The 27528-nt window shown below is 35.2% G+C and overlaps 1 protein-coding gene and 1 pseudogene across 1 annotated transcript in view; one reads left to right on the top strand and one right to left on the bottom strand.

Moving 5' to 3' along the window:
- The window catches only part of Dnal1 (dynein axonemal light chain 1), a 37509-nt gene extending 11403 nt beyond the window's left edge, over positions 1-26106 (top strand). The window contains exons 4-8 of the mRNA XM_046440923.1: positions 820-875; positions 9995-10050; positions 15202-15328; positions 16224-16364; positions 21332-26106. Coding sequence (XP_046296879.1) covers positions 820-875; positions 9995-10050; positions 15202-15328; positions 16224-16364; positions 21332-21372 — 421 coding nt within the window. The 3' untranslated portion in view covers positions 21373-26106. The remainder of the gene's footprint in view (positions 1-819; positions 876-9994; positions 10051-15201; positions 15329-16223; positions 16365-21331) is intronic.
- On the bottom strand, positions 20288-20818 carry LOC124090316 (eukaryotic translation initiation factor 1-like; annotated as a pseudogene).
- Positions 26107-27528: the final 1422 nt, after the last annotated feature.

Raw genomic sequence — 27528 nt, 5'->3', positions numbered from 1 at the left:
GTGGGACAATTGGGATTACATATGACATTACATTTTTTCAGTATACATTTCTGAAGGATTTAACACATGAAAAAATATATCTTTACAAATGTATATACATAATTGTGTTTTTGAGGTTTGGAGCTTTTTGTTTTGTTTTACTAAAAGGAGTTGTATAAAATATATTGTTTTACAAGATGGTTTTTAAATTTAACTTACATCATGGACATCTTCACAAGTCAGTATCTATAGCCCAATATCATTTTTTAGTATCAGCATAGTATTTCATTATCTATTCCAAGTTGACAGATTTTTTTCAGAGTTTTTTTCTATTATAATTATATAATAAGTAGTCTAGTTTGTATATCTCTTGGCACTCATCTTTGTATTTTAGTAGGCTGCATTCCTAGCAGTAAAATACTAAGAACATTTGCATTAAAAAAATTTTTTTAAATTAATATTTATTTTTTAGTTTTCAGCAGACACAACATCTTTGTATGTGGTGCTGAGGAGCGAACCCGGGCCGCACGCATGCCAGGCGAGCGCGATACCGCTTGAGCCACATCCCCAGCCCCCAAAAATTTTTATAGATAACACCAAATTGCCTCAAAAAGATTTTTTAAATTTCCTACAATAAGTGTGTATTAACATTTACAAGGGGGGAGGATCGTTTCAAAAATGAATGAATTCTATGACTGAATGAGGAAAAAGGATTCAATGTAAAAAAAAAAAAGTTGTTTAAATATTATCTTCCATGGGAACTACTATTGAGGAATAATTTCTAATATATTATTATAAGTTTTTCATGTTAATTAAAGTTTTTTCTTTGTTCTTTTAAAGGAAGCTTTCACTGTCTACAAACTGCATTGAAAAAATTGCCAATCTGAATGGCTTAAGTAAGTGATCCATGGTAACAGATGGTTCTTGAATTTTAAACATTCCAGAGATACTATGTAATTCTAGAAGCTGGCACCTGTTTCTTTAGGTTTTTGGTTTTTTGTGCTGGGGATTGAACCCAGGGGTATTTTACCACTGAGCCACATCCCCAATCCTTTTTATTTTTAATTTTGAGACAGGTTCTCACTAAGTTGCTCAGGGCCTCCCTAAATTGCTGAAGCTGTCCTCAAACTTGCAGTTCTCCTGCTTCAGCCTCCCAAGTCACTGGGATTATAGGCATGAGCTACCACACTTGGCCTGGCACCTGTTTTAACCGCAGTATTGTCAGATGACAGAATGTATAAACGATGAGTCTTACATTTGATTTTCCAAAGAAAATAACACTTGAACATTTTAACGATCTTTTAAAACTTTCATAAAAGTTGAAATACTTTAAATAGGAAATCAGATTTTTGTTATGTATTTATTTCTTTGTTTAGATTTGTCTTGTATGTATTTCAAACTTGTTATATTTAAAATTTAATCCCTCATCATGTCTTGTTTTCCCCATATTCTTATTCTTGTTAATGACATGTCCACCTTCTTAGTTCCCAAGGTCTCTGATGATCAACTGGTTTCCAATTGCTGCCATAACTTGATGACTTAAGTCAACAGAAATTTATTCTCTCACAGTTTGGGAGATCATAAAACTGCAATAAGTTTCATTGGACCAAATATCAGGCCACATTCCATATGAGGCTTTAGGAGGGAATCTTTTTCTGGCCTCCTCCATTTTCTTTTTCTTTCCTTCATTTGTTCCTTCCTCCCTCCCCTCCCCTCCCCCCCTTCTCCTCTCTGTTCTTTTCCCTTCCCTTCCCTTCCCTTCCCTCCCCTCCCCTCCCCTCCCCTCCCTTCTCCTCTCTTCTCCTCCCTTCCCTTCCCTTCCCTTCTCTCCCCTCCCCTTCCCTTCCCTTCCCTCCCTCTCCTCTCTTCTCTTCCCTTTCCTTCCCTTCCCTTCCCTTCCCTCCCTTCCTCTCCCCTCCCCTCCCTTCCCTTCTCCTCCCTTCCCTTCCCTTCCCTTCCCTTCCCTTCCCTTCCCTTCCCTTCCCTTCCCTTCCCTTCCCTCTCTCTCTCTTTTTGTAGTACTGGGATTGAACCCAGGGGTGCTCTACCACTGAGCTACATTTCAGCCCTTTTAATTTTTTGAGACAGGATCTTGCTAAGTTGCCCAGACAACTTGCCATCCTCGTACCTCAGCCTCCAAAGTAGTTAGGCCTCTTCCATTTTTTTTTTTCTTTTTTCCACATTTTTTATTGGTGCATTATAGTTTTATATAATTAAACAATTTATTGTTACATATTTGTTCATGCTCACAATTTAACAGTATAATTTGGCCAATATCATTTCCTAGTATTTCCCCTTTCCTCCTCTCCTCCCTCTCCCTGGTCCCTTTTCTCTATTCTACTTATGTTCCTTCAATTTTCATGAGATCTGCCCTCCTCACCATTCTTTTCTTTTCCTCACTAGCTTCCACATATGAGAGAAAACATACAACTCTTGACCTTCTGAGTTAGGCTTATTTCACTTAACATAATGTTCTCAAGTTCCATCCATTTTCCTGTAAATGATATAATTTTATTTTTTTTTATGGTCCTCTTCCATTTTCTAATGGGTGCCATACTCCCAATCTCTGCCATCACACTGACTTCTCCCATTCTGTGTCAGGTCAAATCTCTGCCTCACTCTTGTGAGGATATGTGTGATTGCATTTCGGCCACACTGAGATATTGAGGACAATTTTTCCATCTTAAGATCCTTAATTTAATCATACCTACAAAATACCTTTTTGCCATTTATGACAGATCCTAGGGATTAGGATACAGAGGTACTTTTGGGAGAACCATTATTTAGCCTACCATATTCTCTCTTCACTTAAACCCTACACCCAAGTTCATCAGTAAGTCCTATTAATTCTACTCTTTGAAGCAGCTTTCAAATAATTTGTTGCTTTTCCATTTCTAGGAGCCCCAACTTGAATTTAGCTTCCCGTTAGATCATGTTTATCAAACATTTTTACCATTTTCTACAGTAAGAAATAATATGAATTTATTATATATTCATATGAATATACATATAAAATATATACATATACATCTAAACTGGAATAGAATTTACAAAAAAACAGTATGAACTCTTATAGCATAGGGTCCAGTATGTATTTTTTAAATTTGATTTTTTTTCAATGCTGACCACAACCAAGTTGATTTCACAACTCATTAATGGATTATTACCCATAGTTAGAAAAAAAACTACCTTATGACTTTTGTGATAATCTCCTAATTAATCTCCTTTTCTCCTTTCTATTGTTCAGTTAAACTTTATCAATGATACCAGAGTTTTCTTTTTAAAAATATTATTTTTTCCCAGGCATGGTTGGTGCATGCCTGTAATCCCAGCAACTCAGGAGGCTGAGGCAGGATGATCCCAAGCTCAAAGCCAGCCTCAGCAACTTAGCAAAGACCTAAGCAATTTAGCAAGACCCTGTCTCAAAATAAAAATATAAAAAGGACTGGGGATATGGTTAAGTGCCCCTGGGTTCAATCCTTAGTACAATAAATAAATAAATAAATAAATAAATAAATAAATAACTTGTTTTTATATCATTCTTCTAGATCTGAGACCTAGGCTCTCCTTTGCTTAGTAAAGACCTAATGTCTTAATGTCATAGTCAAAGCCATCTAAAAGTTTGTATCAAAAAATTAAAAAAAAATAGCTGGGTACGGTGATGCTCACCTGTAATCCCAGCGGCTCAGGAAGCTGAGGCAGGAGGTCATGAGTTCAAAGCCAGCCTCAGCAATGGTGAGGCACTGAGCAACTCGGTGAGACCCTGTCTCTAAATAAAATACAAAATAGGGCTGGAGATGTGACTCAGTGGTTGAGTGCCCCTGAGTTCAATCCCCACTATCAAATAAATAAATAAATAAGATACTGTACCACTGTATTTATCCCAACATACCATTGCTTTATTATGACTGTACGTATTTATTGATGTAACATTTTTCATGGAGAGCAGCCCCCTCCTATAATAGGAAAATCCTATAAGAAAATAAAGATTAAGAATGCCACATTCAAATGTTACGTCCCTCTCTAAAAACTTTCCTAATTTCCAGCATCATAATTACTTCTTTTCTTTTCTTTAGAAGAATGTTTTTAATTTTTTTTAGTTGTAGATGGACACAATACTTTTAATTAATTTATTTTTTTATGTGGTGCTGAGGATTGGACTCAGTGCCTCACACATGAGTGCTCTGCCCACTGAGCCACAACCCCAGCCCTCATAATTACTTCTTCTTTGAGAATATTTATAACAGTCTACCTTGGATTGTAATAATAATTATCCACTTCATATAATTATGGTGAAGATTAAATGAGTTAGATTACATGAAATACTTAAGAATTGTGCTGGTTCAGATAAAGTGCTCAATAACTATTAATCACTATTATAGTTGAGAATATGTTTTGCTCTTTAGATAGTGAGCTTCTTGAGGGCATGCATAACATATTATTAGTTTTTTCTATTCCAGATCCTTTCCCCCCCAGTACCTTTCTCAAAGTTGGCACTCCAGGGTCTGGAGGGAGGTAGAACATTTGCCTACTGTGTGAAAGGAGGGTGGGTGGTAGAGTGCTTGCCTACTATGCGAAAGGCCCTGGGTTCAATCCCCAGCACCACCACCAAAACAAACAAAACACACACACATCGAACTTGGCATTCTATATTTTTACAGTGCTAGAGGGAAGTGTTAACTATTGGAGCAGGCTTAAAATGACTCCCTCTATTCTGACTTGTTGAATAATTTGTTCTCTTAGGTAATTAGTCATTTTATTCTCTGCCTCAATTTCTTTTAATGTAAGTATTTTGCTTGAGACTGCACTGAAACACATATTATGATAAATTATATGCTTTTCATTTCATAAAATCATGACTCGTAATAGGGTCATGATTTTATGAAATGAAATAGGGTTGACTATGGTTTTTGACCCATATTCTAACTTAGGTTATTTGGTGTGTAACTCTCTGGAAAATTAAGAAGAATTCCCAGTCACGCATAGTTAGTGGTACACACCTGTAATCCCAGTGACTCAGCAGGTTGAGGCAAGTGGATCACAAACTCAAAGCTAGCTTCAGCAACTTAGCAAGGCTCTAAGCAACTCAACAAGACCCTGTCTCAAAATAAAAAGTATAAAAGGCTGGGTATGTGGCTCAGTGGTTAAGTGCCCCAGGTTTAATACCTTGTAACAAAAAAAAAAAAAAAAAGATGAAGAAAAAGAATTCCCACAACTCAATGGCAAAGGAAATCTTGATCAATTATTGATGTCTGCTATAAACATGGAATGAGAGAATACAGGTATTTGCTACACTTGACTCATCTCATTTTGGTTGTGCTTGTAATATAAATACTTCCTTAGTCAATGGTTAGGAAATACATTTTATCTGTGACTATGAAACAGAGAAATTAACAGAACCATATAAAAGATTGAATTTATGCCTCTAGCTTGCCTGTTACCCCCATCCTTTCTTAAATATGATAGTTTATCTATTATGCTATGGCAGAAAGTTTAAAAATACATACATATTCCTATTTAACAGATGGTTTATAGGAAGAATAAACACAAGGACAATTTAGTGTACCAAAACTGGGACTGGAAAATTCTATGACATGACTATATCCACAACCATGACTAAAAAACTATATATTGTGAGTATTAATAATCTCATATTAAAGATTAGAAAATAAGTTTTGTTTTCTTGTATCTTTGGCAACACAAACAAAACTATACTCTTCCAGGTTAGAAATAAACACAAAACTTGAAAGCCCTGTTTTGATTTCCATCATGACCTTGTATGAAGAAAACAACAGTGTTTCCCTTCTAGTGGTACCTTAACGTATGCAACATATAAAATAAGGAAAATACATAATCGTGTTTTGTTAGAATGTGTAGTCTATTAATTTTGATATCATAATTAACCTATTTCCCTTCATGGCAATAAATGTTTTGATCCCTTCATTACCATTTTATGTGCATTTTTAAATGGGAGTTTAATATATTAAGTTAAATATTTTTGAGAGTTGCATTTATTTATTTCCTGTGACCTCATCATAATTGATCAGTCAGTTTTGGAAGTGGTTCTGGGAATTGAACCCAGGGTACTCTTCCACTAAGCTACATCCTCAACCCTTTTTATTTCATTTTGAGACTGGGTCTAGATTAAGTTGATTAGGCTGGCCTGGAACTTGCAATTTTCCTGCCTCAGCCTCTCCACCTAGCCAATTAGCGTATTTTGACATAAATGATTTCTCTTTCCTTTTTTGTTTTTGGTACAGGGGATTGAACCCAGGGGCACTTAACCACTGTTCCACATCCTCAGCATCCCATATATATATTTTTTGTAGTTGTAGTTGGATAGAATGCCTTTATTTTGTTTTTATTTATTTATTTATTAATGTGGTGCTAAGGATCAAATCCATTGTCTTACGCATGCTAGGCAAGCACTCTGCCACTGAGCTACAGCGCCCCCCGCAGTGTATTTTTAAATATTTTTTGTTATAGTTGGACATAATACCTTTATTTTATTCATTTATTTTTATGTGGTGCTGAAGATTGAACCCAGGCCTCGCACGTGCTAGGCGAGCACTCTATCGCTGAGCCATAACCCTAGGTGTCATCTGCCAGCCTTTTTTATATTTTGAGACAGAGTTTCACTGAGTTGCTTAGGGCCTCACTAAATTGCTAAGGCTGACTTTGAACTTGCAATCCTCCTGCCTCAGCCTCCCGAGCCACTGGGATTACAGGTGTGTGCCACTGTACCAGGGCTCTTTTTCCTCTTTGGAGCACTTTCAGTATTAGGTTTCTATTGCACCATATCCTCCTGGTTTTCTCCTCTCTTTCTGACAACCCGGTTTTGTGTCCCCAGCTTTTAAATATTGGAGTGCTGTCAAAACTCAGTTCTTGCATCTTTTTTCTTTGTTCTCTTCACTTACTCCTCAGATTATCTCATCCAGGGTCATGGCTTTACCATATATATGCAGATGGCTCCCAAATTTAAATATCTACCCCTGAGGTCTTCTCATACTCCAGGTTCACACATTCAGTGTCTGAATTCCACTGGATGTCTAATAGATATCTCATACTTTAACGTGAGCCTCTGGGATTACAGGCGAGCACCACTGCACCCAGTGATAATTTTTTTACTCTTTTATATCCCTTCTACGGCCTATTATTTCTATAATTTTATGTTCTGTTACTCTCTTCCTTTATTCTCCCAGGTAACTTCTTGTGTTTTGTGAACAGATTGGATGTGGTTCTGCTTACAAAGCCTTTGCACTTAAAGTTCTCTAGCTGTTTCACTGCCTTTGAGTATTTGTTTAGAAGTGACTTTCTATCTAAAATATCAACCTCTCCCAACACCTTTTATTTCATTCCTTTTATCTGCATATCTCTTTTTTTCCTTCATACGGGTCATACCTTATATACTTACTCAGTTTATTGTCTGCCCAACATTAGCTTCAGGACAGCAGGAATTTTTATCTTTATTACTCACTGTAATATTATGAGTGCTTATTATTGTTCCTGGAAAATAGTTTGATAACTATGTGTTGAATGAATAAATTTTTGAATAACCTTTTTCTTTTTCTTCTTCTTATTTTTTTATTGTGCTGGGGATAGAACCTTGTGAATGCTAGACAAGTATGCTACTACTTAGCTATATCCCCAGCCCTTAATATGCTTTTGATTCTTCATGAAATAGCTAAAGAGAAAGTCCTCATTTTTCTATATCAAAGAGCTTTAAGGAATAATTTGTTATGTAAATCACAAATTCATAATTACATGGGGTATATTAGTTTATGAAAGCTTCCAATACAAAATCCCAGAGACTGTGTGGCTTAAACAACAGAAATTTATTTTTTCTTAATTCTGGAGGCTAGAAGTCTGAGATCAATTTTTCAACAGAGTTAATATCTTCTGACACCTCTGTCTTTGGCTTGTAGAAGGCTGTTGGCTTGGCTTCTCCCTTTACACGATTTTCCTCTATATATTTGACCCAGTTTTTTCTTCTTATAAAAGCTTCCTTTATATTGGACTGGGATACCTGTATGAACTCATTTTATCTCAGTTAGCTCCTTATAGGTCCTATCTCCAAATACATTCTAAGATAACTGGGAGTTAGGATATAAACATGAATTTTAAGGAAAATACAATTTAGCCCATAACATGGTGTCTTATTTCAGTGGTTAAGCCATCTTATGTGAATTAGATCATTCTTAAAATACCTTGTTTTGAAAGCTCAATGATTCTCAAGAGAATTGAAAATAATTTATTAAGTTAAATAAATTAAAACCAAAGTTATATGTGCCTGACACACCACATTATTTTTTGTATATGTGCCATAGATTAGGAACTTACTGAATGTTTTAAATAATTGTCTCATTTAATATTTATGTTATTATTATACTTACATTCTTATATATTTGATAAGACTGAGATTCAAAGAAGTTTGCTTACCTAGAGAATTGCAAGATAATTCAATCTGTGTTCTCACCATTGAATTATGTACATTACAAAATAGTATATCCACCAGAACCATCTGCAATGTCCCAGTAAATTTGCTATTAGCCACATATAGCTATTAAGCACTTGGCTGGTGTGACTAAGAAACTAAAATTTTAATTAAATTTTAACTTTAATTAATTTAAATTAAATAGCTATATTTATCTTGTGACTACTACATTAGATAGTCACAGAAGTTCTATTTTTTAAAAATATTTTTTAGTTGTTGATATACCCTTATTTTTCATTTATTTATATGTGGTGCTGAGAATTGAACCCAGTGCCTCACACATGCTAGGCAAGCACTCTGCCTCTGAGCCACAACCCCAGCCCAATCATAGAATTCAATTTGTGAAAACTAAATATATTACTTATACAAAAGTAATCACAGTAGTTTCTTGAAATAGAAGTGAGGTTTCCCATATTTTACTAGAAGTCTTATTTTTTTAATTTGGAAAAATAATGTACACATATGTTTTTATTCAAATGATTCAAAAGAGATTACACTAATACAATGAAAAGTAAGTTTTGGCCTGGGACTGTAGCTCAGAGGCAGACTGCTTGCCTGGCATGTGTGAGGCACTGGGCTCAAGCCTTGGCATCCATAAAAATAAACAAATAAAATAAAGGCATTCTGTCCATCTACAATTACAAAAAAACTTTTTTTTAAAAATTATTTTTCTGACCACAGACTCTGAGCTCCTTCCTAAAGTCAACCACTATTTCTATTTTCTATTTTCTTTTCCAGATAATTATACAAAAAACCAAAACCAAAACCAAAAACAGAAATATCCTTTTAAAAATTAAAAACAGGCCTTTTCTTTTTAACCAAATCACAATGTAATTATTTAAAATATTGAAAAACAAAACATTTTTAAATGCTAAATTTATTTCATTTCTCTTATAATACTTCACAGAGTAAAGGGTAACTTTTTTTTTTTCTTTTCTGTTTTTGTAGTACTAAGGTTTGAACCCTAGGCACTCTACCACTAAGCAACATCCCCAACCTTTTTTATTTTATTTTGAGACAGGGTCTTACTAAGTTGCCCAGACTGGCCTTGAACTTGGGATCCTCCTGCCTCAGCCTCTCAAGTAACTGACATTACAGGCGTGCACCACCATGCCCAGCTAGTAAGAGGGAACTATAAAAATAATATATTTCTATTTTCCAGTGTGAGTTCTGATACTATATATTTAAACATATTTGAAACATACATGCTCCCCAAATAAAAGGTAACATCTTCTTTACTTTTATCCCTGTAACATTTTAACATTTTACTAGCCAGGCATTCCAGATACCTAATCAGTTTTAAATTTAATATTGACAGGATGTGGGGTTATGGTTATTACAGTGCTTATCTTAGGTAAATCAATATTATTTCCTATTTGATTACCTATTTTTATTAATAGCCTTTTTTGCTCATCAAATAAGGTTATTTGTTACATAAAACTTATTAAAGCTTTATTATACTAGATTTACAACAATTACATGATTCTCGTAAACAAAATGCTTTCTTTCTTTCCACTACAGAAAACTTGAGGATATTGTCTCTGGGAAGAAACAACATAAAGAACTTAAATGGACTGGTAGGTTGTTATCTAACATTTTTAAAAAGGTACAAACTTTTTTTTAATTAAAAAATGTTCATTGCAGAGTAAAAGAGCAAGTTAAAAATATAAACCACTGACAAACACTGCTGACATCTTTTGTCTTTTTACCTTTTTTCTGTTCTTCAGTGGGTATGTAGATTATGAAATCATACAATACATATTGTTTTGCACCTCCTTTTTAACTTAATTTGTAAAATTCACTTTCCAATGTCATTTGTTCAGCAAATTCATTCAAAATATTTCTTGAATGCTTACTTGAAGCTAGGCACTGATTGAGGCACTAGAGAGACAGCAGAATATAAAATAGTCCTTGCTCTCATAGAACTTAGATTATATTCGAGGGAGAGATATGAAAAGATAATTGTATAATGCATCAGGTGGTGATGAATGAAGAAAAACGAGGCATAAGAGAAGATAGAATGATGCAAATTCTCTCTGTGGAAATGAGATGTAGACTATAAGCTACAGAGCTGACCAAGGAGCAAGAGCACCAGGCTGAGGGAACAGCAGGTGAAAACGTCTTAGACCTGGTATCCTTGAGTAGGAGCCAGAAGAGTTAATTGAGGAAGGAGGGTGGTCCTCATTGACATTGGAGAAGGAACCAGGGACCAGGCCGACAGAAATAAGATTTTATTTTATTTTCCCCAAGTGTCTTGCAAAGTCAGTAGAAGTTTCTGTTTTTATTTTTATTTTATGCGGTCCTGGAGATTGAACCAGCTACATCCCTGGCTCTTTTTTATTTTTTGAGACAAGGTGTCTCTAAGTTGCTGAAGCTGGCCAAACTTGGAAAACCTCTGCCTTAGCCTCCTAAGTAGCTGGAATTACAGGTATGCAGTACCATGCCTGACTTCCATTGGAGATTTTTAATTAGAGAATGCAACTTAAATTTTTAAAATAAATTTAATCATACCCCCTTTTATATTTTTAAATTTTTTTGTAGTGCTGGGATCAAACCCAGGACCTTGCACATGTTAGGCAAATGCTGTACCACTGAGCTATACCCCAGCCCAGTCATACCGTTTTTTAATAGCCTAATATTCTATCTTATTGATGTATCATAATTTATTTAAGTCAGATACTTATTAATTGTGTAGTTCATTTCTAGTTTGGATTTGTTATAATCATTCCTGTTATGAATTTTCTTTTAGCTATATTAATGTACACATTCATGAATAATTCAATAAATTCTTTGAAATGGAATTGCTGGGTCAAAAGGTACGAATTTCTTTTAAGGCTTTTGTGACATATATCAAGTTGCCCTTTGTAAAGTTTGAAACAGTTTATATTCTTACCCAGTAATGTTTGAGTTTTCCATTTCCCCATACCAACCTTAGGCATTTAAAATTTTTTTTTTTTTACTACAATATGCTATTTATTTATTTATTTAGTGTGTGTGGTGCTGGGGATTGAACCCAGTGCTTTGAGCATGTGAGGCAAGCACTCTACCAACTGAGCTATATCCCAGCCCTTATTTTTTTATTTACTGATTATTTCAACTTCCTTCCAAAGAAGAATAGATGGAACAGTATTATGAAAATAGGCAATTTTAGGAAAGATGAAGCTAATTTCTTTTTCTTGTATCTGTTCCCCAAAGGGTAATACTTTTAGAAAAGTGTTTATTACTAAATAATTCATAAACATTCTGAAAATTTTTTGACTCCTGTCTTCATGTCCCCCAGTAAGTCTAGCTTGTGCTTCATAAGGGACAGCAGTAGGTTGAAACTGCAGTGCTTCCCATCAATAATCTCTCAAAATCAGGCCAAAGTGGCCATCCCCCTGCAGAAACAGTTTACTACCCGAATAGCAGTCAGTTTTCAGAGGTGCAATTTTGGAATTTTCTTGGATTTATTAGCCATTGTCTGAATTATATTCCCACTCTGTGTGTCTGTTTATCCACATAAAATGTTACCAATAATTTATAAAATGCTCAGAAATTCTTCAGGATTAGATTCTGGAATTAAATAAAAGAAATTTCTTCCCCAATAACCAACAGCTGAATTGTTTGCTATCTAATTGGATTGATAAGCAAAATTCTGAATGATCTATAAAAATAAAATGGTTTGTTTTGTTTTTTTAAAGTATATTTGTTGGGCTGGGGATGTGGCTCAAGCAGTAGCGCGCTTGCCCGGCATGCGTGCGGCCCGGGTTCGATCCTCAGCACCACATACAAACAAAGATGTTGTGTCCGCCGAAAACTAAAATGTAAATAAAATATTTTTAAAAAAAAAAAAAAAAAAAAAAAAAAATAAAGTATATTTGTAAATTTAGGATATTTACTTTTTCTCCATTGTCTGAGCCTTCATAACACCCAGCTGTTGGCTCTGTTTCCAGGATGTATCAGACATGTTTGAGAGGTGTGTGTGTGTGTGTGTGTGTGTGTCCAAAACCTTGAACACTTATATGTAAACTAAAGAGAAATAAACTGCACAGGGATACAGATGCCAGACTCAAAATAGGTTCACATACTTAGTTAAATTATTCATCCAGACACATTTTTTTGATAGCTGAGTCAGTAAACTACAAATGATTATAAAATATGAAATTTTAAATTGAAAGAAAGTGGTTCATTTCAGACTACTTAGGAAAACTGACTATTAAGACACATTATAAGCCCATTTATATGTATGATCTGACCTATGCTTTCCTTTCCAGTCTTATTTCATAGGGCTCTTCTATTATTAATCTATAGCCACAGGCCTTATTTCACTTCCTTGACCCTAAGAAGTCCATTCCTATCTGGGGACCTTTGTACTTGCTGTTCCCTTTGCCTTAAAAACTGTTAGTATGGATTTCCACTATTTTGACTCCTTCTTAACCTTAATTTCTCAACTCAGATGTCACCTCCTTAGAGGTGACCTAGCCACTCCACCTCCCTATATCTAAAGCAGTTTTAGATCTTAAAATTTATTTTTATTTTTATTTTTAAAATTAAATTTATTTTTATTTTTAAAATTTATTTTTTATATAATTCATTACACTGAAATTCTTTGTTCTCTCTTTTTTTATCCCTCTTATATATATTGTACCCCCAATGAACATATCAGTTTTGTTCATCAGCATCTATAATAGTGCTTGATATGTGTAATAGACACTCTATAAATGTTTATTGGCTCAATGTTTTATTATAATTATACAAACTAGTACTTAAGTTTAAATCTTAATATAAAAGTGATATGTTCATTATAAAAATAAACAATTTATAAATATATTAAATATAATGTGGAAGTCATTCTTCTTGAACTTCCCTACTACCCTCACCAGGTCTGTGAGATAATAGGAATAAAATTATTTTGTAGGCTTTAACTTTTTTCTGAACACAGAAAAGTTAATAGATATTTGTATGTGCATGTACATATGTGTGTGTATATATACATTATATTGTTTGTACTACTAGCATACAAGGTATGCTTTTCTGTAATTTTGCTTTTTTATCCAATAATATATCAGGAATATTCTTCCATGTCAATACATGCATATTTAATGAATACTTTTAAATAGCTGTATATTTTTCCACAGTATTAGTATACAAAAATGTCCTTTATCACTTAATGATGGGGATATGCCCTAAAAAATGCAGCTAGATTGTGCAAACATCGTAAAGTTTATGTATACAAACCTAGATGGTATAGCCTACTTAAACTATATGGTATATACTGTCATGCATGGTTTGTCATTAACTGAAACATTACTACATGCTACATATCTGTATTTCTTTACTACTGGGCATTTAGATTATTTCCAGTTTTTGGGGGGGTTTTTTGTTTTTTTGGGGGCACATTTGCAGTCTCACCAGCAATGTATGAGTGTACCTTTTTCCCCACATCCTGGCCAACATTTATTGTTACTTGTATTCTTGATAATTGCCATTCTGACTGGAGTGAGATGAAATTTCAGTGTAGTTTTGATTTGCGTTTCTCTAGTTGCTAGATATTAAACGTTTTTTCATTTATTTGTTGATTGATTGTATTTCTTCTGTGAAGTGTCTGTTCAGTTCATTTGCCCATTTATTTATTGATTGGTGTTTTGTTTTGTTTTGTTATTTGAGTTTTTTTTTGTATATCCTGGGGATTAATGCTCTGAGGTTCAGGTGGCAAAGATTTCCTCCCATTCTGTAGGCTCTCTCTTCACATACTTGATTGTTTTCTTTGTTGTGAAGAAGCTTTTTAGTTTCATACCATACCATTTATCAATTCTTGATTTTACTTCTTGCACTTTAGGAGTCTTGTTGAGGAAGTTGGTTCCTAAGCTAACATGATGGAGAGTTGGGCCTGCTTTTTCTTCTAGTAGGCACAGGGTCTCCAGTTTAATGCTGAGGTCCTTGATCCATTTTGAGTTTTGTACAGGGTGAGAGATAGGAGTTTAATTTCATTTTGCTACATATGGATTTCTAGTTTTTCCAGCACCATTTGTTGAAGAGGCTATATTTTCAACAATATATGTTTATGTGATATAATCTTTATACTATAAATAGTAAGAGCAAGAGTTTAAAGCTGAATTTTATATACCAAATAAATAAAATGAATTGATGGATGGATAGATTTGATAGGACAAGTTTAGCAAATTGCTTATAGTGGATAGGTAGAAATGAATATGTGGGCATTTAATATAAAATTCTTTCAACTTTTTTGTTTATAATTTTTCATAAAAATGTTGAAAAAACCCTGAAGTTTAGAGCTAAATTTATTACTTAATATCAGTATAATCTCTAAGACATGATAGAAATCAAATTATTTGCCTTGTCTCCTTTGAATGTTATAAGAACCAAATTAATCTATAGGAAAGTAATGTGAAACTATATTATTCAATAGAAGTGATCATAGTGCCATTATTTCTCATTTTGGTGATTCTTGGTAAAGAATATTTTGTAAGTTTTTGCTCAATGAAGCAGTCAGAAGGAAGAGTTCAAATCAGTTTGAAGAAGGGAAGAGAATGTTCTGCTTCATTCCCTCAATAAAAAAGAACTTCCATATAAGAATCAGTGTTCAGCTCTCCTATAAGTGGACACGTGGGGACAGGTGGACAGGCAGGTCTTAGTGTTCTTTGAAAGTCGTTATCTGTTTTTAAGGAAAGAGGTTGGGAAAAAAATGCTAAAAATAAGCGTGTAAATCAGATTGCTTTCTTTTTCAGGAAGCAGTAGGAGAGACGTTAGAGGAATTGTGGATCTCCTATAATTTTATTGAGAAGTTGAAAGGAATCCATGTAATGAAGAAATTGAAGATTCTCTATATGTCTAATAACCTGGTGAAAGAATGGGGTAAGCTGAGAGCAACTCTTCGCTAACTTTATAGAAAATACTCAATAGGGAAAAAGAAGCAAAATGGGAACATTTATTTCTAAGCATAGAAATAATTATAGGAGTTCTTATATAGGAAATAGCTATTGGAATTCCTAAATTTTAAAGGCAAAAATATCTATTTAAATATTTACTTAGAGTGAATATAATTGGGAAGATTCTGGTCCTATTAATCATGAAAAAAAAATGTTATCCAAGGGCTGAAGGAATCAATTTAAATAATTCTTGGGTAGAAGACTGACTGCTTGAGTAGAAGATTATCTTGCTTTGCTTTTTATCTCACGCTATTCATTCAGCATGTGATAAAGCTCTGTTATATTATTATATTTTTGAATCATGCCAGACTCAACAGGCATGGTTGAATAGGACATTCATTCACCTCTTCCCTCAAGGAGTTTACAGCTTAGTGGGGAAAATTTATAAGCTAATAATTATAAAACTATAATAAATTCTGCAGTAAAGATTTGAATTAGTTGCTTTAATAATTCAAAGATGAGGAATGGGTAGAGATAGAAAGGCAGTTTAGCTTGGCCTACATTGATTCAGCACAGCATAAACAAGACTGTCATGAGATCAACTTGTTACTATTTTTTTTCAACTCTGATCCTCATCTCTTCTTCTTATCTCACCCTTAGGCTAGCATTAAAGATAGAAGGTCTTCTTCCTTCCCATCCCATAATGTCCTCAGAGAATAACTTCATTATAGTAAAATTTCCCTAATCTTTTTCAAAATCTTAAACAACTGACTGTCCTGAATAGTCACAAATTGAGGGTTAGTGATTTGAAGTTCAATTGTCAAAATTAAAACAGTAAAACTTAACCCTTTTAATAAAGAAAGTGTGCTTTGTACTTGTAGCTGAATTTGTGAAGCTGGCGGAACTGCCCTGCCTTGAAGACCTAGTGTTTGTAGGCAATCCCTTGGAAGAAAAGCATTCTGCTGAGGGCAACTGGATTGAAGAGGCAACCAAGAGAGTGCCCAGACTGAAAAAGCTGGATGGTGAGTGATCCTGGGCTGGCTTGGAAATGCTTTATAGGTATAAAAATGGAATTTTTGGTATGGGACCATGACAAGGAGGAAAACTAAAGAAAATGATAGGTTGTCAGCCAGGCCTGATGGTGCACACCTGTAAATCCTATAAGCTAGTCAAGAGATTAAGGCAGGGGATCGAAAGTTTGAGACCAGCCTGGCCAATTTAGTCAGACCCTACTTCAAAACAAAAAGGGCTGGGGATGTAGCTCAGTGGTAGAACACCCCTGGGTTCAATCCCTCCAGTACCACAGAAAAGAAAATGAAAGGTCGTCCCTAATCTTCAATACTTTGTGTCCATATGAAATTTAGTGGTCCAGTTTTAGGTCAGGGTGAGATGAAAAACTCCCAGGATATTTACATGGTATGAGATCATCCTTAGACTAAAAGCATATAAGTAAGCTAAGCTTATTCTCAAGTTACAAAAGTATTATTTTGTGGAATGATTAGACATAAATGATAAATAGTTGAGCTATTTTTCATAGTTGGGTCAAAACTTTAATGTTCTCCCTTACCCCCTCACCACTGCCCAATTTTAGTTTCTAGTCTCTAAGATCCATGTTAATATTAGTAGATACCCCTGACTGACTGGGTCAAGTCCAAGCTTCACCACTTAATAGCTTTTGTGACATTGTACTCATTAATGAATCTCACTAAACCTTGTTCATTTATGATATAAAAACTGGAGAATGGTAATAATACCACTAGTAATCATTTTAGAGTATATATCACAGTGTTATAATGATGATTAAATTAAATAATCAATTTTTAACATTGTGCTTAGCACAAAGTAGTATTCAAAAATTATTAGTATTATCACTTTTAAAAGATTTAATAATGCCAAAATTCAAATATATGAGAAATATTTTAGTTTATATGGACTTCATTTTGACTTTGAACATCTCCTCCCCAATTCACTTTAGCTAGACTATTCAGAAATTTAGTCTGTCAGTCATTCTTAAGGTCTCTGAATTATGCCATCATTATAGAAACAGGTCATGTGAAGCATGGTCATAGGTAAACTGTCCGCTAAGGTTACTACCAAGGTATCTATTGTCCCCATTCCCGGGGCCCTTTCAGAACTCATCCTGCCTGCCCCTTGCCTCATCTATGCTCCACTTGGGTTAAGAAAGTGACTTTTTTGGGCTGGGGTTTTGGCTTAGCGGTAGAGCACTCACCTAGCAAGTGCAAGGCCCTGGGTTCGATCCTCAGCATCACATAAAAATAAATAAATAAAGGTGTTGTGTCCAATTACAACTAAAAAATAAATATTAAAAAAAAAAGAAAGTGCCTTTTTGGGGGCTAGGTTTAGGGCTCAGCAATAGAGCGCTTGTCTAGCACGTATGAGGCATTTGATCCTCAGCACCACATAAAAATAAATAAATGTCCAACTACAACTAAAAAAAAATAATTAAAAAAAAAGAAAATGTCTTTTTGAGAATGAAATCTTTGTGGCCATAGGATTACCTCCTGAGATAAAACAGACAATCCCTTCTGGGTTTATCGCCTCCCAGAGGTGCTGTTAGGAAGCAGGGCTAAGATTCCTACGGTTCCATAACCTCAAGACCTCCCTCTCTTCTGCCACCCTCAGATGTTTGGGAAAAATCATCATCCCACTCCTTATCCACATTATTCTGTATCCTCTCACAAATAATATCTTCTCAATGTCTTCTGAGGCTTTTCAAAGACAAAACCAGTGTAATTTTTTCTGTTCTCCATATTCCCCATGAACAGTAATACACAGAGCTGACTAGCCTGTCTGGTTATGTGGATGAAAAGGAAATACTGAGAATAAAAGAATAAGTAATATCCAAGACACAGTGGTGGTGGTGGTGATGCTAACCATCATTATCATACTATGTGTCAAAGGCATATTTGCCTTTGTCTTTACTATGCGCTTCCTGAGAGTCACAACCAAAACAAAGGACCTAGTTGTCTGTGCTTCAGGCTTCATTATCCATTATCTCTTCTCACCTCCTCACCACCCAACTTCTTTGTTCCATCCTTTCAATCCCGTTTTGTCTTCATCCCCCCATGAATATATCTAATATATCTAATATATTAATCTAATATATCTGATATATCTAATGCTCAGTACCCCAACTTACTGTAGCAGTTGCTCTTAAATGGAGCTGCATCCCAGTGGAAAGACACTTTAGAATCTCTAAAAAGACAGTCAAGGAAAAGTATACAATTTGATAAGTTTTTTGTATATACGTCTATGGAACCATCATGATAGTTTACATAATGAACACGTGGCTTAGCCTTAAAAGTTTCTTTGTGCCTCTTTGTAATCCTTCACTCCTACTCCTTACCATCACCCCTCCCAAGGCACTCACTGACCTGCTTCATGTCCGTTTAGATCAGTTTATGTTTTCTAGAGTTTTATGTAAAAAGAACTATATAGAATGTTCTTTTTTCCCATCTAGATACATACCTAGGGGTAAAATATAAAAGGTAATAGATTACCTCTTGTAGGGAGATACAGGAATAATCAGAAAGAAGCTCAAAAACTTCTAAGATACTAGTAATGTTTTATTTCCTAAATTGGGTGGTGAGTATAATAATTAGTTTTATGACTCTGTTTATGCTGTTTGTGTGAATAAATATTATTAAATTTAAAAAGAAATTTAAAAGAAAAAGTTCAGTGGTAGAGTGTGTACTTAGCATGTACACATTCTTGTTCGTGATCCCCAACACACATACATACACACACACACATACACAAATTCTTTGGTTGGACTCTAGAAACCATTTGAAATCATTTGTCTTTACTTCCTTTAGAGTTGCACAAAGGAAATGAACCCCTTCCCTTAAAAATGAAACAGAACCCCTCATGTAGACCCTGAATAAACCAAGTCATGTTGTACTTTAGAGACCAAATAATGACCTTAGGCCAATCTGAACAGTTTCAGAAGAACCATCTTGGTCTTTCCTGAATCAAAGGGGTAGAAGAGAACAGAAATAGCTGTGGCCACTAATTTGCCTATTTTTGATACTCTTCTCTTGCTTATAAGCAAAACTGAGGAATCTTTTTTTTTTTTTTAATTTTTTTTAATATTTATTTTTCAGTTTTTGGCGGACACAACATCTTTGTTTGTATGTGGTGTTGAGGATCGAACCCGGGCTGCACGCATGCCAGGCGAGCGCGCTACTGCTTGAGCCACATCCCCAGCCCCAAAACTGAGGAATCTTAAAAAGATAGACAATGCCAAATGCTAGTGGGGACATGGAAGAGCTAGAGCACTCATACCCTGCTAGATAATGAAACTTTGGAAAAGTGATATTATCTACAAAAGCTCTACAAATACATCCTTTGTGGTCCAGCAGCTTCTCTCCTAGATATATACTCCAAAGAAAAAGATATGTTTCCAAAAGTCATGTATAAGAATGTTCATAGAGGGCTGGGGATGTGGCTCAAGCGGTAGCGCGCTCGCCTGGCATGCGTGCGGCCCGGGTTCGATCCTCAGCACCACATACAAACAAAGAATGTTCATAGAGGCACTATTAATAGCTAAAAATTGGAAATAACCCATTCGTCCATCAACAATAGAATAAATTATAGCATATGTATACAAGGGAATATTAAGTATCAGAAAATGAATAAACTACAACTTCACACAACGTAGATGAGTCATACAAATATAATATTAAGCAAAAGAAGCTGGACAAAGTATATATGATGGTCCACTGAGGGCCTGCAGATATGTTTTGTTTCCTCTGCAGGGGTTCAGTTTTGTTTTGTTTTTTAAATCTCCAATCTTTAATAATTGGAGAAGTTCACAAAAAATTCAGATTTCTGGCACCAGAGGACATATTTTTTGTGAAAATGAAAAATATTTCTTTGTACTTAACATAGAAAATTGTTAATGTGTTCAGGGCTTAGTTTATTTTCTTTTTTTTTTTTTTTTTGGCTCTTTTCAGTTTATTGCATGAAGGAGTTACACTAGTCCAAGTTAAAAGTGGACCCCAAATGGTTACATTATACAAGCTGTGAGGTTTTTAAACTTGTGACAAGGGACAGAAGGGAAATTCTACTCATTGCAAGGATATCCTCACTTAAGTTTCAGTGAGCCACAAGCACTTAAAACCCATGAACCTTCAGCTGATCGTCCTTAGCCAGTCCCATCTCTACCAGGAACTGGCATATGTTCTTGCGCTGGTCACCCTGTAGCTGAATTACTTCTCCATGTTCTGGATGCTCAATTACAGTACCATTGCAGGCAAATTTCTTAAACGCCTTCACTAGTTTCTTTTTATCGTAATCATCAGTGATCCCTTGGACAGTAGTAAGGGTCTTCCTGCTGTGTCTCTGTTGAATTCTTATATGGATATAAATCCTCAGTGCCAGCAGGAAGCAGGTCATCACCCTTACTTGCATCAGCAAAGGGGTCGAAAGAGTGGAGGTTCTGAATAGCGGACATAGGATTCGCGGGGGGGGGGTGGGGGGGTGTCAGAGCTTGGGGAAGCGAGGGGGCTCAAGGGGGAGGCTGCTGAGTCCTCGGCGGTGGCTCAGTGACTGGGCTATTTTATTTTCTGTAGACACTTGTAGTCATTTTTATTTGCAACTCTGCATTTGGGGCACCAAATATTCATAAGTATTTATATTAATCCACTTGTGGATTCTTCTGAAAGCCTTTTTAGAGAATTTGAAACTTAAGTGATCTTTTTAAAAATATTTATTTTTTAGTTTTAGGTGGACACAGTATCTCAATTTTATTTTTATGTGGTGCTGAGGATCAAGCCCAGTACTTCATGCTTGCTAGGCGAGCACTCTACTACCGAGCCTCAGCCCCAGCCCTTAAGAGATTATTTTATAAAATTATTTTTATTATGGCACATTTCATAACTTCTCAGACTTCCTTAGGAAAATATTTTCATTTATAATATTAATAATCTGTTGAAAATGACCAGAAATAATTTTCTTTTCATTTTAGGTACTCCAGTAATTAAAGGGGATGAGGAAGAAGAAAATTAATGCCATATTTTCCACATTGTGTTAACTTATTTAAATGTAATGAGAACAATAGAAAGTTTTGTATAATTGTCTATTTTAAAGATTCTGTGTGGGGCAAAAAGTTCCTAAGATAAAACAAATCTCTCCCCTCCATCCTTTTAAAAACCTGTTTGGTGTTGCTTCCCCAAACTGTGACACCAACTTTATATAGTCTAGTTCTTGTTTTCAAAATTACAAATTTTCCATCTTTGTCTTCAGTCCCAATTATATGTTACGTGGCCCCATCTACTGATATTTGTAGACCAGTCATTTTTAATAGCAAAGGAACAAATGTTCTTTATTCAATTAGTTTACTATTTTTAGACTGGGCATTTTAAAAGATACACTTTTGAATCTGTAGAAGGTCCATCTCCTTACAACATGAACGTATCATGCCTTTGGTTTAGAAGGCATCATGGTGATGGGAAGAGTTCCTCTCAGAACTGCAGCACAGCCCTGGAACCAAGACTCCAAAGTCCCAGTTGGAAATACTGTGGTGAAAAAGGGAAGATTAATATCTTGGAGGCCTTCTAGCTCATGTTATATTTACTTACTTGCTTTTCCAAAAATGTGTACTTTGTCAACTGGAATTTAGGTTGTCTTTATATACATGACCACTTGAGTCACTGTGTATAGTCAGTCATTCTGTGATCAAGGTCAGTGGTTAAAATGACTCTCATGATCACTTCTTTGACCAGAAACGTGGCCATGTTACTCAGGTAGGCCTGGCCTTAAGCATACTTTTTGGTTTATAGTTCTTTATATTTTTAAAGCAGTGGTCAGTAGTCCTAGCCTAAATATAGACCATTGATATACATCAAAATTTGTCCCAATTATTTGGTCTAATGACCCCATTGTTATAGTTAGAAGGGTACAGACTTAAATATTGAATTTGATATTTCTCAATAAAATGAAGCTTAGTATTTCAAATATATTTTTTGAGAAGTTCTAGGTTAAACAGCTTATAGAGTGTATTATGTAAGTGATTGTAGAGGGAAAAGAGAAGAGATGTTTCAGTATGGGATCCCAGGCAAATGGCAGTATGTTTGAGGATTGCCTTCTGTATGAAGCATTGTGGATGACTTAACCTCAAAACTGCAAAGCAATAGTTAGATGCAGAAATTAGGAGTTGTCATTCAAGAAAATTTTTTTTTCTGGAAAATGCAAGACATTATCAGTAACCAGAGGAAGTCCATAGCAGGCCATGACTGAATCACTAATAAATTACAGAAAAGAAGTCAGGGGCCCCCTGCCAAATTGTGCCTAAAGTCTCTCAACCAGAGACTGTTAATTCTTGTTTCCCCATCTACTTGTGTGATTTTATTTACATGAAATCACAGCGAAAGAGGGGAGACACTTTTTTTTAAAAAGTGATTGAATAAGTAGTCCTAGGTTTCAGAAATTTACTGCTACAATTTAAGTAGGAATTACTTGGTTCTTTAAGAATCAGTCTGATCAAAAGGGACCACTGCTTTGACAATCAACTCTAAATCCAAACAAGAAGAATACTTAGTCTAACCCTTTTTTAGCTCCTTTTAGCTCTTCCTTTCAATTTTTTTGGAAGAAACCTTTACCCTGACTGGCTTATACATACAAAGCCTTTGGGCATTCCTTTTATGAACCAGACACATTGAACCTTCATTCTCCTTGGTGATGTTTAATGAACCTTCATTCTCCTTGGTGATGTTTAAAGCCCTTAAGCTGAGAGGGAAAACCATCTTCTTCATTTGTAGTTTGCACTTCATTCAGTAGGCAATCTGGAAGCCATGTCGCTATATATGGGTATATTTTCTAAAGGTTACTACAAAAGTGAACATAATAGAAAATGGATGACTTTGTATTGAATTTATGCAATGGCTTACAGTTTTAGTGTTTGGTTTTTCTGAATTATGTAATACAAGAATTAATTTTCTCTTAATCTCCTCATCTTTCAATCATTGGTAGATATCATAGAAACGCAAGGTGCTTTATTCATTTCACACGAAATTCATATTCAGTTCTACTCAAGTCTTTCAATGACTTTTGTGCATCCCTTTCCCTGGAATTAAAGCCAGAATTCATGCAATTAGAAAATGGAAGTTTGGATGTATGAAGGTTCAGGATATTCTCTCAAATCATTCCTTAAATCAACCCTTACTGATGCAGTTGATATTAAATGCCTTTGGTTTTATGCCTCTTAGATATTTGACCTAGTTGGAACAGATGCTATCTGTGCTTCTCCATTGGTGAATCATTTAAATTTCTTTAAATGATGGTAGAGCTCTGGAATAGTCCAGTATTTTAATTTTTCACAGTGAATTTTATTTTAGTGTATCAAGGAATTCAACGTTTCTACCTTCCCTAATTCTAAGCTTATGATTACCCCTTGTCAGATCTTGAAACATAATATGTTCTGTTCATAGGAGTTTCTTCCTTTAAATCAGAGGTTCACAGCCTTGCCACTTTTGGCCTATATAATTAATTGTTGTGGGTGGCCATCCTGTATATTATGAAGATATTCAGCATCCCTGGCCCGGATAGATGCCAGTAGCTCCCCCTTCCCAGTTGTGACAATAAAAGATGTCACCAGACTTTGCTATCTGGCCCTTGGGCAAAAAGTAGGAAGACATTTTCCTGTGGTTAAAAACCAGTGCTTTTTGCTCTGGTTCCTTTTGTCCCGGGTCCATTTATTTTTCATTCTAAGGCCATGTGCCACTGGAATTGTTATATGAGAGAATGTGCTGTTTTTAATAATCATGAGTGGGAGGAAATGGCCAGTAATGTTTTCCATTTTTGTAATGCTCATTCTCATAAGTTTCACATAGTCTTAGAAACTCAGGGCTAGAAGGTTCAGCTTATCTTTTTTCAACAGGGTCTCAGCTTTTATTTCTTAGCATCCTTGCTTATTAAGGACAGTGATTATTAACCTACCTCTCTGTTACTATCAACAGAATCCAATTTGTCTCTAAAGTTTAATATTTTGCATACACTTTAGAAAATATATAATCATCGTCTAATGCACAAATTTTTGCAGACTATGACCATCATTAAATACAGAAAAAATATTACGTAAAATTTATCATGAAAATTAGGTTGTATAAACATTGATTTTGAGTGTGACCAGAAGAATGTCTGCCTGCTCATGATAACTGGTCGATAACTTGGTATGTTTACTGGATCCACTCCACGTGAAAAGGTTGTAGAAGACACTTAAATGTGGTTCTTGAGTGGGAATTTCCACTTGAATGAGTACTTCTGAAACTTTTTGCCAGTGGTCTGAAAGCATAGGAGGCATGAGAAATGAATCTTGAGTGTTGTCTGATTCTCAGAGTTGGTAATATGTAAATAGAGTTGGAATCTTCTACCTGGGTTTGTCTTAGAACTAAATGGAAAAGCATAGAGCCAGCTCAGACGGTTGTATTTAATCAATTGCTTTTAAAAACTGGGGAGAAGTGTCAAAGCATTGATCATGAGTAGTTAGTGCCTCTCTGACTGCGGTCAGACCATTAGTTCATTAAGACCTTATACATTGTTAAGTATTGGTAAAAGGAGAAAACTGCTAAACTGCTAGTTATCCCTTACCAGAATTCATTCCTTTGAATTTGGCACCCACTTTCTTTATTTGGGCTGTTTAATGTGTCTGTAAATAATGAAGCAAGATTCAGTATAGCAGAGGTGGTGCTGCTTCAGACACAGCTAATGTGACCACATTCCTTTGTCTTTACTCCAGCATGTCTTACTGCTTTCTTTTTGTAAAATTATAAAATAGGTGAAATTTTTTAAAAAAATTAAGAATTATATGTTTAAAAACACTGAACTTTTAGAACTGTCTGTATCTCTATTCCTACCTACTTGTTAATCAGTGACTGTAAAGGAAGGACACTGAAAGGAAGAACTAGACTGAGTCTTAATCTTCTTCTAAGACAAATTGGTAAAACTTCACTCAACACTTGAAGTCCACAATTGGATTCTAGCTAATATCCCATATTGGGCAGGTTAGAGGGAACCAACCAAATTATGATCTAGCAAATTTAACTTGGGGGTGGGAGAGAGTAAACTATTTTTCAATAGATTTGCACTTTAAAATTATGAACTGGATGTTAGTGGAAAGTACTTCCAAAGGACAGGTGGATAAATACCTAACCTGTACATAGAGTTAAGAGAATCAAACCTTACCCTTGCTCATTCTAAGCCCACATGAGCAGCTGCTGTCTGTCAGTGTATTCAGTCAGGATTTCCCAGTTTCCATGCTTGGATCATCTTCCATGTCTGCTACATCTGAGATCATCCCTCTGAGGATGTGTCAAGTAATTCTGCTCAGATAGAAACTTTGTGAGTTATCTTTCCCACATCTAGTTTTTAAAAATTAATTTAGATGTTGACTAAATGAAGTTGTGGCGAAGTTTTTCTGAGGTGCTACTGCCTCAAGGGATCACTCCTATCAAAAGACTGGTGAATCTGAAGCTGAAGAGAATCTACTTATAGCCAGCTACTTCTCCCAGGTTATGTGTTATGAGTGTGAGCGTCATTCCAGTCTTTGGCTTCTAGAAGCCACTCCATTCTGAACATTTTGACATCTATTAATACTCCAGTAATAATCTTTTATACATGGGAGTTTTGTAGCATGACTTTATGACTAAACTTATTGTGTGTTAAATTATTTAGAAATATTGAGTTTCTGAATGTTATTTTGTGAGACTTGTTTTAAAATAGTAATAAATTGTGTTATTTTATAAATAGTGTCTTTGTTATGTGATCATTAGTTTTAGCTAATTAGAGCAACTGTGTAAACTTCTCATGATACTCACTTCTGAAGAAATTCAGATTTTGGATGACATAGTCCATGCAGCTATGGATTGGGTGGATGGGTGGGCGGAACAGGAAGCGGCATAAAAGGAGAAAATGGAGAGAGAGAAAGAGTGAATGTCTCATTTCTTCATGCCTAACTTTAGTACCAGTGATAACCTCCTTTCCCAGGTTAATAAATCTTTAATCATTTCAAATTTTTTGGCTCCTGGAAAGAGTGCTTCCTGGGAGAGCAAATTACTACTGCAATTGACCATTCCTGCCCTTGCCTTACTTCCAGAAGTGCACAAAGTAAAGCTCAAGATGAGATGCAAGGACAACTAGCAACATCAGTAACATTACACATTTTGTCAGCATATATTCTTTGCTATCAGGCAAAATATAATTTTGGTCATAGAATAGACTGTGACACAGTCTCTACCTCTTATTCCATAGTTCTTTGATTATGCAAGATTTTTAAATTTCTAATTTGTTCTAAATAGCTATACATGACAACACATTTTGACACACCATACATAATTGGAGTATAATTTATCATTCTTCTGGTTGTACATGAAGTAGAGTTACGAAGTCATGTAATCATATATGCATAGGGTAATAATGTGCGATTCATTCTACTATCATTCCTACCCAGGCCCCCTCCCCCTCCTTTCACTCCCTCTGTCTAATCCAAAGTAATGAGGATGTTTCTTGCTGCTATCCCTTCTTAAAATTTTCTGAGCCTACAGTTCATAGCATAAACAGCTCAGTTATTTCTGGTCGTTTTTTAAGAACAAAGGATGGGCATCTAGGATCCTGATATCATTTTATTTTTATATATTGCAATAAATATGTACATGTGCACATGTAGACACAAACAATTGTTACATATGATTAAATAAAAGGAGTCAGACCTTACCTCCTAGGATGTAATTGATTCTGCAGCTGTAAAAAGACACAGGGCTGATTGTACACTTGCAATTGCCTAGAATGTGTAAGGCCTTGGGTTTGAACCCCAGCACTAAAAAACAAACAAACAAACAAACAAACAACAACAACAACAAAAAAAACGGAGCAATAGTATATAACCCAAATGTACATACAAGCATAGAATGTTCCTAACATATTGGGTAAAAAATGAAAAACCTCCCTTTACTTTTAAAAAATGTAATATGTACGTGTGTACAGATTGGGAACGTGGCTGGTTGGCACATAACAGGATGTGTGTATAAAGTGTGTGAAATGAAATGTGTGCTGGGGGATGGAAGGCTGGCGTAGTATTCTTGTGGAAGAACAACTTAATGACTGAGTACTGAGCAGGAGCCCGGAGCCTGAATGAAATGTGATGCCCAGGATGGTAGGGGAAATTGAGTC

The sequence above is a fragment of the Marmota monax genome, unplaced genomic scaffold (genome assembly GCF_021218885.2).
Source record: "Marmota monax isolate L192 unplaced genomic scaffold, Marmota_monax_Labrador192_F-V1.1 WCK01_AAM20220418_F8-fsc00017, whole genome shotgun sequence".
Taxonomy (NCBI): domain Eukaryota; kingdom Metazoa; phylum Chordata; class Mammalia; order Rodentia; family Sciuridae; genus Marmota; species Marmota monax.
Note: the sequence above shows the minus strand (reverse complement) of the source record. Positions and strands in the feature narration are given on the sequence as shown.